The following is a 16,486-nucleotide window of genomic DNA, read 5'->3' on the forward strand; positions in this document are numbered from 1 at the left end:
GTTGGATTATTTTCAGTGTGAGCCGATTCGCTCGAGGAAACCGCTGCGCAGACAAAAGTGCCGTAGTTCCGAGGTGATTGTAGCTACGGACAATTGCCTTCCTTCTTATATTCCTCTAAACAGGACTTTATTATTTTTTTTTAATTTTGTAGGAGCTTCCAGTGAATTTTTATTTTCTTTAAAGAATGTTACAATTGGCTGCCATATTATTTTTAGAAAAACACTTTTTGAATTTATTTTTTCTACTCCTAGGTATACCTAATTATAACCCTGGATATCACGTTCGTTGTTCGGAATGAATTCATTCTCTAGGTTGTTATTTCTCATTAGGTTTTAGATGAAGTTATTGTTGATGACATAAGTCCCATATCTTGAGTGTGGAGTAGCCTAGAATGACTCATTTGAAAAGTTATGTAGGTACCATTTTTTCACACCTTCATTATCATAAAATAGAGGCATGGTATGACGATGGAGACTGTAGCACACAAAACTACCTATATTTAGGAACAATGTGCGTGATATTTGCTCCTCACTCTGTGATCTCCATGTTACAGGACACGTCTTCTAAAATATCATCAAGTTTGGACCTTACAGAGGACTCGAGGAAACCGCCCAAAGTCAACAAACTGAGGACCATTAGTAACCAGATTAGGTATGTGCCGTATGTATCCTGATTTAGATCATATTTACTACTCTGACTAACTCTATCGTTAGTTTATAGACTAACTCATTGTTATATCGTTCCAGATTTCTCCGGCGACTAGAACGCAGCTTAAAAATGAAGGAAAGTTACCCAGCACTCTCTGATGATGAAGGAGACGAATCATCGAGCGTCACGTCGCCTCTACTCCAAGGACGGAAAGACTTAAGTCGACTGCCCAGCCACGCGATATCGGCCCCTCTACTCAGTGCCGTTAGACCCAAAATCACTAGGCAAAGACGTTACGATAGGTCGTTAATAAGTGAAGACACGAGGACTTTAAACACTGCCGCGGCGCAAGACAATTCTGACTGAAATTTAAACTTAATGTGTTGAACAAACAGTGCCATTTAATGACATCCTGTAATAGAATCTTCATAGTCGATCGATGTTCTATAAGACCGAATTTTTGGCTCCTAGCAAGCCTGCTCGTTGAGTGAATTGAAGTATAATATCCCTTTTGGACATAACGAGTAATGCCCACGTTCTACCAGCTGTCAAATTGACAAGAGTATACAAGATTCTAATCTAATGTGATATATTAAACTAAGTTACACGAACAGTAGTAATGTTTTTGAATAGATCTAATATTTAGAAGATAAACATTTTGATTTTCTTCAGTTCACTTTTGATGTCTCAAACTATTCGTAACGATAGCTTCATGTTGTAAATAATTTTCTCGATAGCAATAACTTATTTGTAGAAGTTTTTGTAGAATGAAATATTTTACTGTAAGTAATATTAGCGGGTCGTACTGTAACGTAGAACACAATATGTCATCACAAACATTTTTATTACGTACATTATACATCATAGAGATTTGTTTTAATATCTAGTATGTTTTATAAATAATTAATTTCGCTTAATTTGTAGTTTTTGTTATAAAATACTATGTATAAACTGCTTTTTGTAAATATATTAAACGTATTGCTCAAATGCATATTTTGTGAAATCGTTTTTTGCGCACTTTTTGCTATTTTGTAAATATAATATGTAACTTATTTATTGTTGTAAATATCGGGATTCGAGAGAATTTTGTTCTTTTTCTTGACAAAAATACATGTAAAATGTTCTAGGTCGTAAGTATAAAACAAAATGAAAGGCCCAAAAAAATCTGTATACCAATTGCACAATTACTACTTATATACAATTTATATATATATATGAATATAAGCACTCATAATATGCTAAGATATATATTGATATCTTGAACTAAGTATGTACTTACTGACGCACCAATAGAATAGTTGATTGCATCGATGTTCTAGATAGATCAACACTAACTTCGCCCCGCGGGGGGGCTCGCTTCATAGTCGTCCTGTTAACGATTCCCTCTTCCGTTCCTACTTCTTAATGCATATTTATTTTGAGACATAATAGTAATCTTACCTATAACCAATAGAGACCTAGTTTAGTTAGCCTCGAAATAATGAAAAAATCCTTAAAAAATCTATCCAATATTATAGATCTCGTTGTTTTAAGTCGTAGCGGTTAGAAGTACCCTACTCCTATCTCCCATCTGTTTCTTTCATTTCCTTGTATTAAACTATAATTTCGTAATTACCTAGTATTAGTATGAGATCACTAGATGCTTAGATACAGCTCCAGCAATAATTTTATGTGATTCGACTGTACAAAGACTGACATTGTTTGTGCACTAACACAACTTAGATATCTGTGTATTTATGTTTCAGTGTCTATCGTATATACTGTAAATGCTAATATTTAAAATATACTTTAATATTTTATACCTATGTAAGTTAGTATCTCTGTGTTCGATGTGAATTATTTGTATTCATGTTTAATGTTTTATTTTCTAGAAAGACCGTAAAATGTCGTGTTTCGTATTACTTACTGCAACATCAGTTTCATATGTGGCCATAGATGTATAATTTGAACAGTTAATAACATATATTGCTAGTTAACTATTATAGTTTTAACGCGAACTCGGTATAACATTATTGAATATTAACTTTTTGAACATCGAGTAATCGATAACTGATCCAATAATGAAAATATCCTAATTGTTAGTACTTTATTACGCTAAGGATGATACAACTACGTTCAAAAAGTTAATAAATACTATCATACCCTGCCCAAATTGTAATAATTACCTATCCATTGCTTAGAACGCGTCTAAATGTAAAATAGTGTAACTAAAAATTATGAAAAATAATGGCCTGTTCATTGAGACTGATTTTCTAAAACTTAACTCTTAAAATGTCGCTTATTCGTTTCTCGCTCGGTCGGTGCGTGGATGTGTTCCAGTTACTTTGACTATAGTTCATCACTCGATACCCTGCGGTCTCCGGCGAGACCAGTGTTTCCGTGCCTTCGAGTCTCTTAACGTTTGTAGATATGAACATTTGGCCATGTTATATATGCATTTATCACTAATACTATTCGTCTTTTCAACATTCAAATACTTCTGAATAACAATTAATCATATATTTTTAATTGATATTTCTTATTAGTTACTAATTTTTTTTTAAATCAATTATAAATGGCAATTTTTCAACAGGCAAGTTAGATGCATTAAACAGTTTTAAAAGATATGGTTTTATTTTTAATTCGTGCAGTATGCCTGTTGCTTTTCATACTACATAATATTAAATATTATTAATATTTAATCAAAATAGAAAAAGTCAAAATTAGTCTTCGTGAGAGCACCCAATTATTGTAAGCAATACATTATGATAAATTAGTGAAATTAAAAATGTTGTATAAATTAAAAGTAAAATAAAAAATATTCTGTGATTGATAGCGTGCAGCTCAAATGCGGTTTAGATGTCGATGATAAAGGTTCGAGTTCTGTTCGAGTAAACTTTAAAATGTGTTAACATACTTATTTGAAAATAATATAAGAATCCGTTTTAAAACTCTTGAATCAAAAATGCCTAATTGCGACTATTCTAATATCTAATTTTTATTTATAAAATAAATACCTAATTTCCGATTACTTTTGTGAACGTTTATAAATCTGTCTAACTTCGAACTTTACCGTAACATAACTGCTGTCTTTAAAATTACGTATTAAATCACATGAATATTAAGAAGGTCTTATGAAAAACCATTTAACATATAAATTCATTTATATCGTGTGAAAAGAGCACTATTCTGACATTATATAAACTTAATTTTGATATATTTCAGTGCTAACTATCTTGATAAGACCTACGACAAACGTTTATTAAAGAGGATTTGTGAAAGCCTGTTACCATAAAACTTATGGCACATTATTTGGAAAGTCACAGAGAATTGAGAGGATGACAAAGTTATTCCTAGTGTGTGAGTTACTAAATGAAATTATTTTCAGTTTCTTTATTCTAAACACTGTCAGTGTCTGATTTATAACAAATAAAAATTATAATAAATGGACTGTCACCATTACATATTATATTACAGCTAGCGGCAAATAGCCCCTCGATCTTAATTAAGTGGGGTTAGGTATTCGGGTTATGGTATGATGTCGGGGAAGGTAATGCCTGTGTATGAAATTTCAAATGGTTAGTGTCCGACTGAAACTGGTTCTTGTGAACATTTTGATCTTGAGGGGGACCATAAGGGGATACATATACCTACATTAGAAAAAAATTGTTATAGTATATCAGATTATTGTCAGTGATAGGATTAAACGTTTTGTCGCAGGGTTTTAATAATACTTTCAATTGTCAAATAATTTCTACGTTCTTGTGTTGATGTATCGTCACTTTTGTAATGTTTTCATTACTGATCGGATATTCGTAGCACTAAGCGAGTGATGTACATATGTTTTACACATACGCATTATAAGTTAAGGTGTATATTCAATATATTAACGTCTTATTCACAATGTAAAATATAAAGGTAAATAAATTTTGCTTGTTATTACTGTGTGTTATTTTCTCCAAGTAATGCATTTTCGTATTACAAAGTAATACCTAAAAAACTCCTTCCGATATAAAAATTATATCAAGTCATAATGTACTCTCTTAAAACATTAAATATATTTTCATTTGATATCAATATATCAAATGAAAATTTAATTACGAAACTTATAATTATGGCATACGTATCACGTATACGTTACATAGCGTATAAGAATACGTAAAGCGAAATCCCAACTTTAATTATCCTAAAATCTTATATGCAATAATATTATTATACAGAATACCTAAACCACAATCAAACTACGATACAATATCTATACTAATATTATAAAGTTATAGAGTTTGTTTGTTTAAACGCACTAATCTCAGGAACTGCTGGTGCGAATTGAAAAAAATATTTTACTGTTGCATAGCCTGATTGTTGAGGAAGGCTAGAGGCTATATCATCACGCTACGACCAATAGGAACAGAGTACCAGTAAAAAAATGTTACAAAAACAGGGAAAATTTTGACTTTGACTTATGTGACGCAAGCGAAGTTGCGCGAGGCAGCTAGTTTGCAATAATAATACTATACAGAAATCTATATAACAAAATGTTAATTAAAAATGCGACATACCTTATTCTTCCCCGTCGTTCCGGCCATCAAGTTTCCTTAAACCGGTTTAAAACTGTAAGTAATTAAGAAACACAAGTTTATTTCTCTTCAATCAACCTTTTATTATAGTACAAAATATACAGCACATAATATACACATAAATAAAGCTTAGATAATTCACAATTTTACTGACAGCATCGCTGTAACGTTATCTTATTACTTGGTTCTTTTACACTTAGGGCCGAATATTAAAACATTAGTCAATTTCAAGTAGCTTTCAAAAGAAGTATTGTTCTAAATTACGTTAAATGAATCGAATCTAATGGACATCGGATAATAATTGGACAACTCATACACGACCATTTGATTTCATTCTAAGCAGAGCTTGTACTATGGTTACCAAATAACTGATAAACATACTTATATACTTGTATATACATACTTATAAAGATAAACCGACAACCAGGTTCAGAAAATCAGAATAGATACTCGTGCTGATCACACGAATATTTGTCCCGGTGGGATTTTAACCCACCACACGCGGCGCTATTTTGACGAAGTGACCACGTTAACTGCTGCGCCGAACGTACAGTTAAAGAAATAAATTTAATCCAATATTGTCCCACTGACTGAGTTAGACCTTGAGGCCGAATAGCTGGCCAAACTACACTTCAATAATAATATTACCTATTTGCATTATAGAGTTATGTTTCAGTATTCGGCCATTAGCCTTTCACGCAATGTGACTTTAAATACTATTTGTATCGGTTTTGTACTATTATATTCGTAAGCAATTAAATATAATTTGTATAAATGAAAGCCGTTCATTAAGTAAAGTTTTAACACAACCTTATTTCAAAATAACCAGTAAATTATTAATATTATGGTATTTTTATATTTTGAGACCCGATTTTCTACTACTATCGACAACCGAGTACTCATAGAGCAATTTTGCTTAAAAAAATATCAGCGCCCCTAGCGTATTTCGTAAGAACTATTGTCTACTGGTCGATAGTACTAACTATAGAAAATCGCGGTACTGCTTGACTTAACTGCATTGAACAATTTGAACTGCGATGTAATATTAAAAAACTGATCCAGTTATGGTTATTCATAGATCCAAATAAGTGTAAATTTTAATAACACACTACAAAATAGAAAACCTGAATCTATTGCCTGTTATAAAAAGACTTTTCTATATTAAAAATAGAACGACTGTATTTACAAAAGCTTATATATAGGTATATCAGAATTTTGATCACATACAAATTGTCTTTAAGATCGGTATAAGTTATCTATATATTCTATATATAATAAATAATCGTGAACGGTCATACACGTCTTTCCACGCCTGTACAAAACAGCCAGCTTTACACACACACTCTATCGCACGTTCTTAGGAGCGTACAGGATTACGCACGGGTAAGGTTCCCACTTTGTCGTGAAGACAGATAATCGTGTAGTTTTAAGTGTCGTGGCTTATATATTTAAATGGAGGTGTTCACATATAGAACGACATAACTTACTGTCGTCTACGACATTTTTGCAGTGACGACCGATTATCGTGACAGTGGGGACGGCTAGATACGACAGTCACTAAACGATATTTTTTTTTGACGACAAGCAATCGTTATAATGGAACAGCTAGAGACAACAGTCGCTGAACAATAAATTAAACGTTACGACATAGTGGGAACGCGCCATAAGCCTGCGCGCTCTTCGCTTGCAATTTTCTTCGCGCGCACGACTGTCGACTGATGAGCGTGTGGTCTTTCCTTTCCCCTTACACACCCTTTAAACGCGTGCTCTTTCTCGCGCGATTGATGTTTCATAGGCGATAAAGTGTGTGTAAAGCTGGCTTATATCCTAGAAAATACACTACAGACTAGACTTTAATACATGTACAAAACTTATAAATACTTATTATATAATGTACTTACATTTTTGCAAGCTTCCATGTTTCAATAAATGAGGGTAGGTGACAAAGTATTTTTCAAAAATGCTTTCGTTATATTCAATAGTGAAAAATTTGCTACGTTTAGCAAAATTATACATAGATTTCACAATAGCCTAAAGACAGATCTTTAATATATTATTTTGCACGAATAATTTAAAACACCTGTGTTTACTTATTTTTGAGATATTTAAAAACTTTTGACTACACTGTTTTTAAATAGCTTGATGAAAATGACAGATGTCAAACTGTTTTGACTAGGGTTGCGAAAGTATTCATCGAAATCGATAGCAAACAAATCGTATAGAAAATATTTGTCTTTTCTTAAATTTTAGGGCTCCATTCCAATGCGTAAAAACGGAACATAAAATAAAAAAAAAACATACAGATATGGAAATTTTTCTCATCTATATATAAATATTATAGAACAAAGTCAACTCGCCGCGTCTGTCTTTCCGCGACGAGCTCAAAATCTACTAAACGGATTTTCATGCGGTCTTTACCAAATAGATACCGATTCCTGAGGAAGGTTTAATCAAGCCACAAACAAATGCTTTATTTTCTTAAAGAGCACTGGTAATAAATACTATTTACACATTTATTGCTTACATCACACACCTTGTTGCCTTCAGTCCAATCACTTTATACACAGCCAATATTATCGTAAGCATCTCGTAGCTATTACTTATATTACAACTCTCTAGTACAAAGCTCACTCCTTATTATCAAAGCCGTAAGGACCATTTTCGTTCATTTATTCACACTACTTCTCGTATTATTTGCAAACTTATTTAGTTGCTTATGTAATTTTTTACATTGAAGTTTGATCAACACCTCTAGGGTATGTTTAAGAGATCGTTTTACAAATAAAAAATGTCATATTCGATATGAATTCAATACGTTAGTATCTCAAGTTCGTAATCGCACTGGAAATCTTTACAAATCACTGGATTTCACAGATAAAACTCTTCCCTTCGGCCACAAAAGGCTGTAGATTTACAATAAAGCCGTCCTTTCAAAGGATATTCTCTTAAAACATACCATCATGAATCCCAATCGGTACTAAAATTGCTAAAAATATCGCAAAATTTCTTAAAACCGACTTCCAATCATCGGGCACCGCGTACGGTAGAATTATCCCCGTCAATTTATGTATCTCGTGAGCCGTACACACGAAAATATAGGACGTTAATATTAAATTTAATATCGGAGCACTGGGTATAAGCACTAACACACCGTGAGTATCGGCCGCGAGCCATATATGAGACTGACTGGCGAACAATTCTAAAGTAATCGACCCGAACCAAGCGAACATCGAAGAGTGTCGCATTCGCAGTGCACCGGATACATTGCGTAGTATGATGTAGCTCACGATGGGTAGGAAGGCGACGTAGGAATGTATCTCGTTGCAGTCGATGGTGTTGTTGCAGCAGAAGGTGAAGGTGACGTAGGAGCCGAGCGCGGTGAAGGCCAGCAGCGTGGCGCTGAGCGCGGCGCCGCGCGGGAACAGGTTGCTGTGCGTCTTGTCGTCCAACAGCTTGTAGCGAGCTGCTAGTAAGTAGGCTAGGGCGAACATTATGCCGAATGCCATGGAGTAACTGCAAGGAAAAAGTTAAACTGTTTGGTTGCTTCTGAAAATCGATTTAAATATGTTTTTCTTAAGCAGTCTTATAATGATCAATAACGATAACCCTAGTTAATATGAGTAAAAATATCGAAATATGAAGAAGAAGAAGAACTATCAGCTTAACTGTAGCAATGTTGCTTTATTTTATTACGGCTCTATATTTTCATTTTAGTAGATTAATCAAGTCGTTTAGAGTTTTTTCTTTAATGCCCCAAGTATAATGTTTAGTTGCAATTTCCTTAATGTATAACACACAAATAAGTAATCCGAAATCAAAAGCAGCAACAAAATTTTCATATCAAACTGAAATGAATATAAAATGTCTCACCGATCTTGTTTCCACTGCAGCCACCACTGATGTATATCATCATCGGAGTTAACGAACAGCGCCTTCCACGGCCGCGTCACGAAGATCTTCTGAAAGAACACCTCGCTCAGATATAACACCGTCACGATCACTAGCAGGCCGATCACTTTGATCGCTATGTACAGGTACTGGTACGGCTTGGACTCCACGGTGTGAGTGGAGGACGGGTGGATGTGAGGCGGGAGGGCGAAGATTGCGAACATCTGGAAGAAAGGATTTTATTACTGTAGATGTTTTATAGAATGTACGCATAAACGTATACGTCAGTGCATGTATACATCAGTGTACGTATACGTAGGACGTACATATTGCTTGGGTTAATGTTGTGTGAAATAGCTTTAAAAAAACGTACTTAGAACGTTGCATGTTTTTATTTTGAAATTATATTCCTGAAATTAGCAGTATTTTTTCCCAACTTTAAGTGTACGGCACGTTTAAGGCAATACTTACGGTGTTTGAAACCTATCAGCAAAAATTGATGTTATGTAGAGTCGCTTGTTTCGACTTTTACAGTATTTTTTGTTGTTCATTATAATAACAAAGTCATACAAAAATCAGACAATGAAGTGGACAAGTGAATTTTTCCTTATGGGAAATTCTATTCGAAGTTACAAACCTATAAAGAAACTCAAATAAATACTAACCAAAGTATACCAAAAGGACACCAGCGGTATAAAACTGTAAAACTGGTAGGGTCTATTCATGGTTAAACACAGCACAACGGTCAGAAAGTTGAGCCTGAATATCACTCTGAAGTATCTAACTAGGCCAGTGTCTCCTGTCTTCCACGTGTAGTAGAAGTGTCCGTAGCCGGTGAGGAACAGGTAGGCGGAGACGAGTGCGCGGACTAGCATGTAGATGGGCAGCACTTTACTGGCCCCCGTGACTTGGTACACTAGTATGACTAGCTGCATCCAGCCTTTCCATTCGTCTGTCTGTTCTCGGTGGAGGACTCTGTAGGTGGAAATAACTGTTTAGTGCAACATTTTTTGTCAATTTATAAATTGGCAAATACATTTGGTTACTTTGTTTTCAACAATATTTATAATGATTTTAGCTATAAAAGTGATAAAATAGGCTGGCTTGCTTTTGAATAACTTAAGAAAAAAATGCTTGTGTTAATAAACTAACCCTCTTATTCACAAACACACTGTAAACCCATTTTAGTAAAAAAACTACTAAAATTTGTTTTCTCTTTTTCTTTTCGCTAAAGAGTGAAAGAAACAAAACTTCCTTAGAAGAAACAAAACGAAAGCCTTTCATAACTTCATAATATTTTTATGAAAAGTCTTGGATTATCCATTATTGTTAAATTTGTGTATATCTTCGCATTCCTAAATTTTCGTTAAGACAATCATAAAGCAGTTTTAAAATGGCATCTTCATCACTTATGGACAGTGCCGCAAGTTTATTCATCTAAAGATACGCAAAAAGCCATAAAGATCTACAATAACTCACCTATTAGACCTAGACTGGTCCGTAAAGAACAGTCCCAACACAAACACATATCCAACGGGCAACCAGAAGCTCCACTCAGAATAATATTTATTCTCTTTCATAAAGAAATTAGTTCTATCGCAAAGATAGAAGTATGCCATGATGAGGCCCAGCTTGGCGAGCGCTGCGAGGGCGGAGGGGGAGGGGGGCGGGCCGGGGGGCGACGTGCCGGGCGGGAGGGGGGCGGGGGGCGCGAGCGGCGAGTACCCGCGCGCCACGAGCTGCACACTCTCGTAGCACGACCACGCGCGACGTGCACACGCTACCACTGCGCTGGAACAAACGGTACCCACGTTAATCTAGCACTAACTATGTTAATTACTGAATTGTATTACAAAGACGGAAGTAAGAGTTTTGTGAGATTAATCATTGAATTTTCAACAACTGCAATATCGTCGAAATGAATTGGTCAAATCATTGCTGCAATCAATGTTGTTGTCTGCAGTTGATGCATTTTGCAATTCATGCAGTCCGCAGTCATAACAGTCAGGAGCCGATGCAGTCTGCTGTTGATGCAATCTGTAGTTGTTACAGTCTGTAGTCTATAGACGATGCAGTCTGCAGTTAATGCATTCAGTAGTCTCTGCATTAAGCAGTCGTTACTACCCACATTAGTTGCAATTTGCCTTCTAACACGTGTATATAACTCACCATAATAAAAACAGCGCAAAGGTCAATATCTGTAGCTGTGTGTAAGGTTCAGGCTCGGCGCAGCAGCTGCCGTCGTTGAAGTTCATGTGATCGTTACAGAACATGTTCAGCAACAGCTGCGCCGCGTGCCGCAGCGCCGTGTCGCTCAGCGTCACGTCGCCGCCCTCCTCCGCCACGAGGCGGGCCGAGTTCCACATCTTGGCTGCACTGTGAGTTAGGATCTAGAAAAAAAAAATTGAAGTTTTTAGAGAAAGTTTCCTAAATGTCTATTCGTATAAATAACAAATAAATAATACCATTGGACAACTCACACATAGTTATGCGATTGAAAATAAAACAGAGCTTGTACTATGGTAATTAGACAACTGATAAAAATACTTATAAACTTCGAAGTATTTCAAATTCAAAATATCGTTAATTTCGTAAACTTAACTTCACTTACATACAAAATATTTGAAATGAGTGGGTCAAGGGTTACTTATCCCACTGATCGTCTACTACGCAACTGGCTATGAGCACCTCATAAATGTAATACTTAATCATATAATTACCTCAATAGCAGCTCTATTATAAGCATCAATATCATTATTATTAATCCTTTTATTCTCATTCTTCATCTTGTTCACATCGACCGACTCGCTCAGCTTCCACAAGACCTGGGTATTCCTCGCTGCAAGGGAGTCTATCGCTTGTACCAAGTGTGTGAGGTTCCTCTTGTATTCTTCTAGAACTAAGTCGGTAGTGTTGCGGGTTTTCAGCAGTTGAAGGCCTGTTGAAGCCACTATAACGGAGGGAGGCTGGTCTGAACGCTGCCTGTTGAGAAGTCAACTGTGTTATTCAGGTCAAGTCAAGTGCTAGACAAAATAAATAAAAGTTGAAAGTTTAAGGAAGCAATAACATTTTATGTGTAGCGAGAATTAAAATTACGTGCACGTATACATGCGTATACGTTCATATCGAATAAAATATCCATTAAGGATCCCGGTCCGTCCTAACTCAATACTTAAAATCTTGTTTGAATTGAGTTAGTTTAATGAAAATTCTACCTTTCGATCGGTAGTCCAGAGCCACGATCCCACTGGCGTTTTACGGGCGTCGACGTCTCTTCGAAGATTACGCAGCGTGTGCGTTGCATGGCAAGCGTTAACGTTCACTATCTGCTACGTTTACATCGCGCATATTATTTGAAGCATAAAGACAAAGCAGAACGGCTTTTTGCACCTGTTGCCTACAAATGGGAAGTCGGTAACGCTCATTTAACGCCAGTGGGATAACAGCCTAATGCCTAAAATGTGACTTTACTATGCCTAATATAATCTTTTTCTTCGTTAATATACTCACCACGTCCGGAACTGTTCAACCATGGTCTTGGACACATCATCACTGTATATGAACGTGACAGATAGACGCAGCTTGTGGTCGACATATGTGTAGTTAGGCATCTTATGGTCCACTGTGGAGTACGAGCCATCTAAGTCTAACCGGGTTTTAACGACACCTGCAATGAAGAACTTCTGTTATAATAGTTCCTAATACTGTTAAAATTATGTTCCAATAGTTTCCTACTGATGTAGTTTATTGAAAGCTGCGCGTAACGAAAATTTACGACTTCAAACCAAACTATATTATTTTTGACGTTAGATGAGGGCGGAGACAGAAGCAGTTGTAGGCCACGCAAAGGATAGTTCAAGCAATAAAATTCATAATTCTTACACCATCTTCAATCGCCATAATTAATTTTTCTAGACCGACAAATGACAAGCCTTTGCCGAACTTGAGTTTTTTTTTTTTTTTTATTAAAAAAGACAACTCCCGCACTAAGAATTGCTCTTGTGTCGCGGGGACTTTTACAAACATACAAACAACGGACACAAAGCACAACCAGACCCGAAACAATTATTTGTGGATCGCACAAATAATTGCTCCGTGTGGGAATCGAACCCACGACTTCCCGATGCAGTGGTATCGGCGTGGTGACCTAAACCACTGCGCCACGGAGGCAGTATTTTTGATAAGCTACTAGTTGAGTTGTGGCTGATTTTGTATACAAAACTGAGACAAAATTCTTTAAATCACTCAAAACAACTTAGCAACAGCTTTCACCTTGACATCAAACATATTATTATAATCTAGATATCGACAACCGAAGCATCATTAGAAGGTTATTGTGTAAGCTGTATTACGTTGCGTGTCACTTACTTATAAAATATTCATACAGTTGTTCGAGCCGCGAGTCTCCTATGAACGCGAAACTGTTGTATTTGCCCCAAAACGCTAAGTAACGGAGACATCGCCGCGCGTCTCTGTAATATAAAAAATAATGTAGGTGTGATATACTTGAATTACTTTTGAATAACTTAGCACTTAGTTTTTCATATGATTGGTTTATTATAGGAAACTATTTTATTTTTGAGATTTAAGTACCTACTTCTATTCGCATGACATTTGGACGAAATCAAACAGAAACTTAGTTCTTTCTTTTATGCAGATAATGATGGTATCAACTTCAAAGTGTTTGTCTGTTTGTTATTTAGACAACAACTTAGTAGGGTGCAATGCATGAAATCATAACTTTTAAACTCTCGCGTTGCATGTTTAATGTATAATAGAATACGGGAATTAACGCGAACACGCATTTTACCTTAAAATGCCTAACGTTTCGGCGCAGGTTGCACTCGCCGTGGTCCCAGGCAGACTGTCTGGGACCACGGCGAGTGCAACCTGCGCCGAAACGTTAGGCATTTTAAGGTAAAATGCGTGTTCGCGTTAATTCCCGTATTCTATTATACATTAAGCAATGCATGAAAGATTTGCGGCTGGCAAGAGATGTACAAAATTTTGAATTTAAAACATTAGTAAGCCACACACTTATGCAACTGGCAGTGGCATGTTTGATACAACCACTTTAATTTGGAATATACAGAACTGTCAATTGTAACCCAGATAATCATATGAAACTATCGCCTTTTTAAATAAAATGTGAACAACTCTGCATTCAATTTTAATTCCTTATCACATACTAGGAAAACCAACCACAAAAATAACTAATAAATAACATAATGTAGGATAAACACTCATAAAAACACACTCTTTCCTCTACTTATACCACCATAGAGTGCACAAAACATGTGTCATTAATACATCCCGCTGTTTATAACATGACCCGGGAATATTAATTAGGTTATGTTTAATTACTGCGGCTTATGAATGCATAAGAGAGGATAATTGACCGCAGACTGCATACTTCTAGCAAGATATGAAAGTCTAAGAATTCTGTCTTTACTGGTACTTACTTATGTATATAGGATTATTTTTAAACACAATGTTTTAATATAATATAGAAATAAATAAAAGTAGGAGGTTTAGATTTTCATTAAAACTTATGAGGTTTTTAACTCAAAAATGCAAAGAAAAAGTTGTTTTGAATATTCTTTATCTTTCAGCTTTTTTGAGTGCCTGAAACTAGTATTCTCAAAATTATTAAGGTTTCAGAATTTTAGACCACAGTCGAGTAGTAGCATTATCTTATAAGCAATTAACTAACTTTGTTTAAAATTGTCCTATCAAAAACTTCAGGTGTTTATCAAACTATAAGTAGTAATATCTACACACATGTTCAAGTGAGTCACAGTGTAAGTGTTTAAACTATCTCTGATTAGATTATGTCACAGTTAAACACTCATTTAGACTGCAGCTTGTTTACAATCTAGGTCAATATTAGGGATGGCCGAGAGAAAGAGACTGAACCAGATATTTTTTGTTTTTTTATAATATTAGAATACTTTCTTATTGGAATACTTAATGTACCTAAACTAATCCTAAGATATTAACTAAACTTCTACTTAAAATATTAGATTACTTATTGATTGGAATACTTCAAATTTTAAATAAAAACTTTTTGTTTTAAGGGGATATAACTTAATCAAAAGTTTTTCTGAAATACAATCACAGAATTACCTATTTGGGTACTTACGGCACATTATTTAATAGTGCATGCCCATGCAATAACTGAACTAAAAAACTTTTTAAACCTTGTTATATGGGTCTTGGTGGAAACCCTATTAACAAACTACTGCAAAGTTCTGTCCAATTAGTTTTTTCCATTAATTAGGGTTTGTCTGAATGCTAATTAAAATTTTAAACTAATTAGGTTTATCATATTTTTTATTATACTCCAACTGGTACAATAAGTATTAGTTAAAATGTTATTCTTTTTGAAACTGACATTCATGGTTATTTTATTACAAATTAATGTAATTGTTTATTATTCAGTGATTTAATTTAATATTTATATTAATGTCTTATAGTATTTTTTATTAGTAATGCTCATTTTAATATTGCGACAGAATACAATAAAAAATGAATAAAAACTACTCACGTTTTTGAATATCTGTGCAACATACACCCATAAGGTTGCCATTCATGATCACCTTTATACCTTCCGGATGTTAGCAGCCAGGTACATGAATCAGACCCTGGAACAACACAATTATATTAAGCTTATTTACAACACAGCTTAGAAACAAACATAAGAAACTCGATAATGGCAGCGGCTACAGAAGAGGCGAAAAAAAATTATAGCCAATATTATGTATAATTGATTCATTCATAACAAATAAGAATAGACCATAACAATGTCCTAATAAGGGCCTGTGTGGCCGTAAGGCTGATTTCACAGCAATTATTGCGTTTTTTATTAGCTGCGTGAAGGTTAAGTTTGAATGCTAATATTTACCGTATTTCAAGTGAAGTATTCCATGATAGCCTATAAATCCAACCACCAACACTAAAGCTACTAATTTAGCGTTTTCCACGTTTAACTGGTCTATAAACCACTCTGCAGACGACTTTTTACTGTAAGAACCCATCGCAATCACTTTGTAAATAAAATTCCCTCAGTTTATGAACAGAATTACGATAAATAGAACAACATAACACGATTTGGTACTCAATAAGAACTTGATAGATAAATCAGAGGCAGATTTTATTACTGAATAGTGTATTATAATACGAATTATATTTTATTTCCATTTCATAAATGCTACGATTTGCAAACAACAACTTCTTTCTGACTTCAATCAAAGCACAGATAAAATTTAAATGTCAAATTGATTTCACATGTAACTATCACTAGAGAGCCAACATTTTAGTCGATTTTGCTTATGTCAGTGCACAATTTTAGTTAATGTATCCGAACAAATTCTGAGAATTGCCATGGAAAAAA

At 34.9% G+C, this 16,486-nt stretch overlaps 2 protein-coding genes across 8 annotated transcripts in view; one reads left to right on the forward strand and one right to left on the reverse strand.

The window, feature by feature from the left end:
• LOC142978322 (uncharacterized) overlaps nucleotides 1–4,561 on the forward strand; it is a 273,041-nt gene extending 268,480 nt beyond the window's left edge. For 5 of the 7 annotated variants that reach the window (XM_076122707.1, XM_076122708.1, XM_076122710.1 and 2 more), the window contains 2 exons: nucleotides 555–661; nucleotides 748–4,561. In XM_076122707.1, coding sequence (XP_075978822.1) covers nucleotides 555–661; nucleotides 748–1,015 — 375 coding nt within the window. In that variant the 3' untranslated portion in view covers nucleotides 1,016–4,561. The remainder of the gene's footprint in view (nucleotides 1–554; nucleotides 662–747) is intronic. The other 2 variants (XM_076122709.1, XM_076122714.1) reach the window with 1 other exon arrangement.
• Nucleotides 4,562–5,269: 708 nt separating this feature from the next.
• On the reverse strand, nucleotides 5,270–16,341 carry LOC142978457 (N-acetylneuraminate (7)9-O-acetyltransferase). Its single transcript, XM_076122921.1, has 10 exons — nucleotides 15,998–16,341; nucleotides 15,641–15,737; nucleotides 13,462–13,565; nucleotides 12,604–12,760; nucleotides 11,814–12,075; nucleotides 11,263–11,483; nucleotides 10,573–10,884; nucleotides 9,759–10,068; nucleotides 9,076–9,317; nucleotides 5,270–8,718 (listed from the first exon to the last, which is right to left on the reverse strand). The coding sequence occupies exons 1-10, from the start codon at nucleotides 16,128–16,130 to the stop codon at nucleotides 8,151–8,153; spliced, it is 2,406 nt and encodes an 801-aa protein (XP_075979036.1). The 5' UTR covers nucleotides 16,131–16,341; the 3' UTR covers nucleotides 5,270–8,150.
• Between the last annotated feature and the right edge of the window lie 145 nt (nucleotides 16,342–16,486).

The sequence above is a fragment of the Anticarsia gemmatalis genome, chromosome 14 (assembly GCF_050436995.1).
Source record: "Anticarsia gemmatalis isolate Benzon Research Colony breed Stoneville strain chromosome 14, ilAntGemm2 primary, whole genome shotgun sequence".
Classification (NCBI taxonomy): domain Eukaryota; kingdom Metazoa; phylum Arthropoda; class Insecta; order Lepidoptera; family Erebidae; genus Anticarsia; species Anticarsia gemmatalis.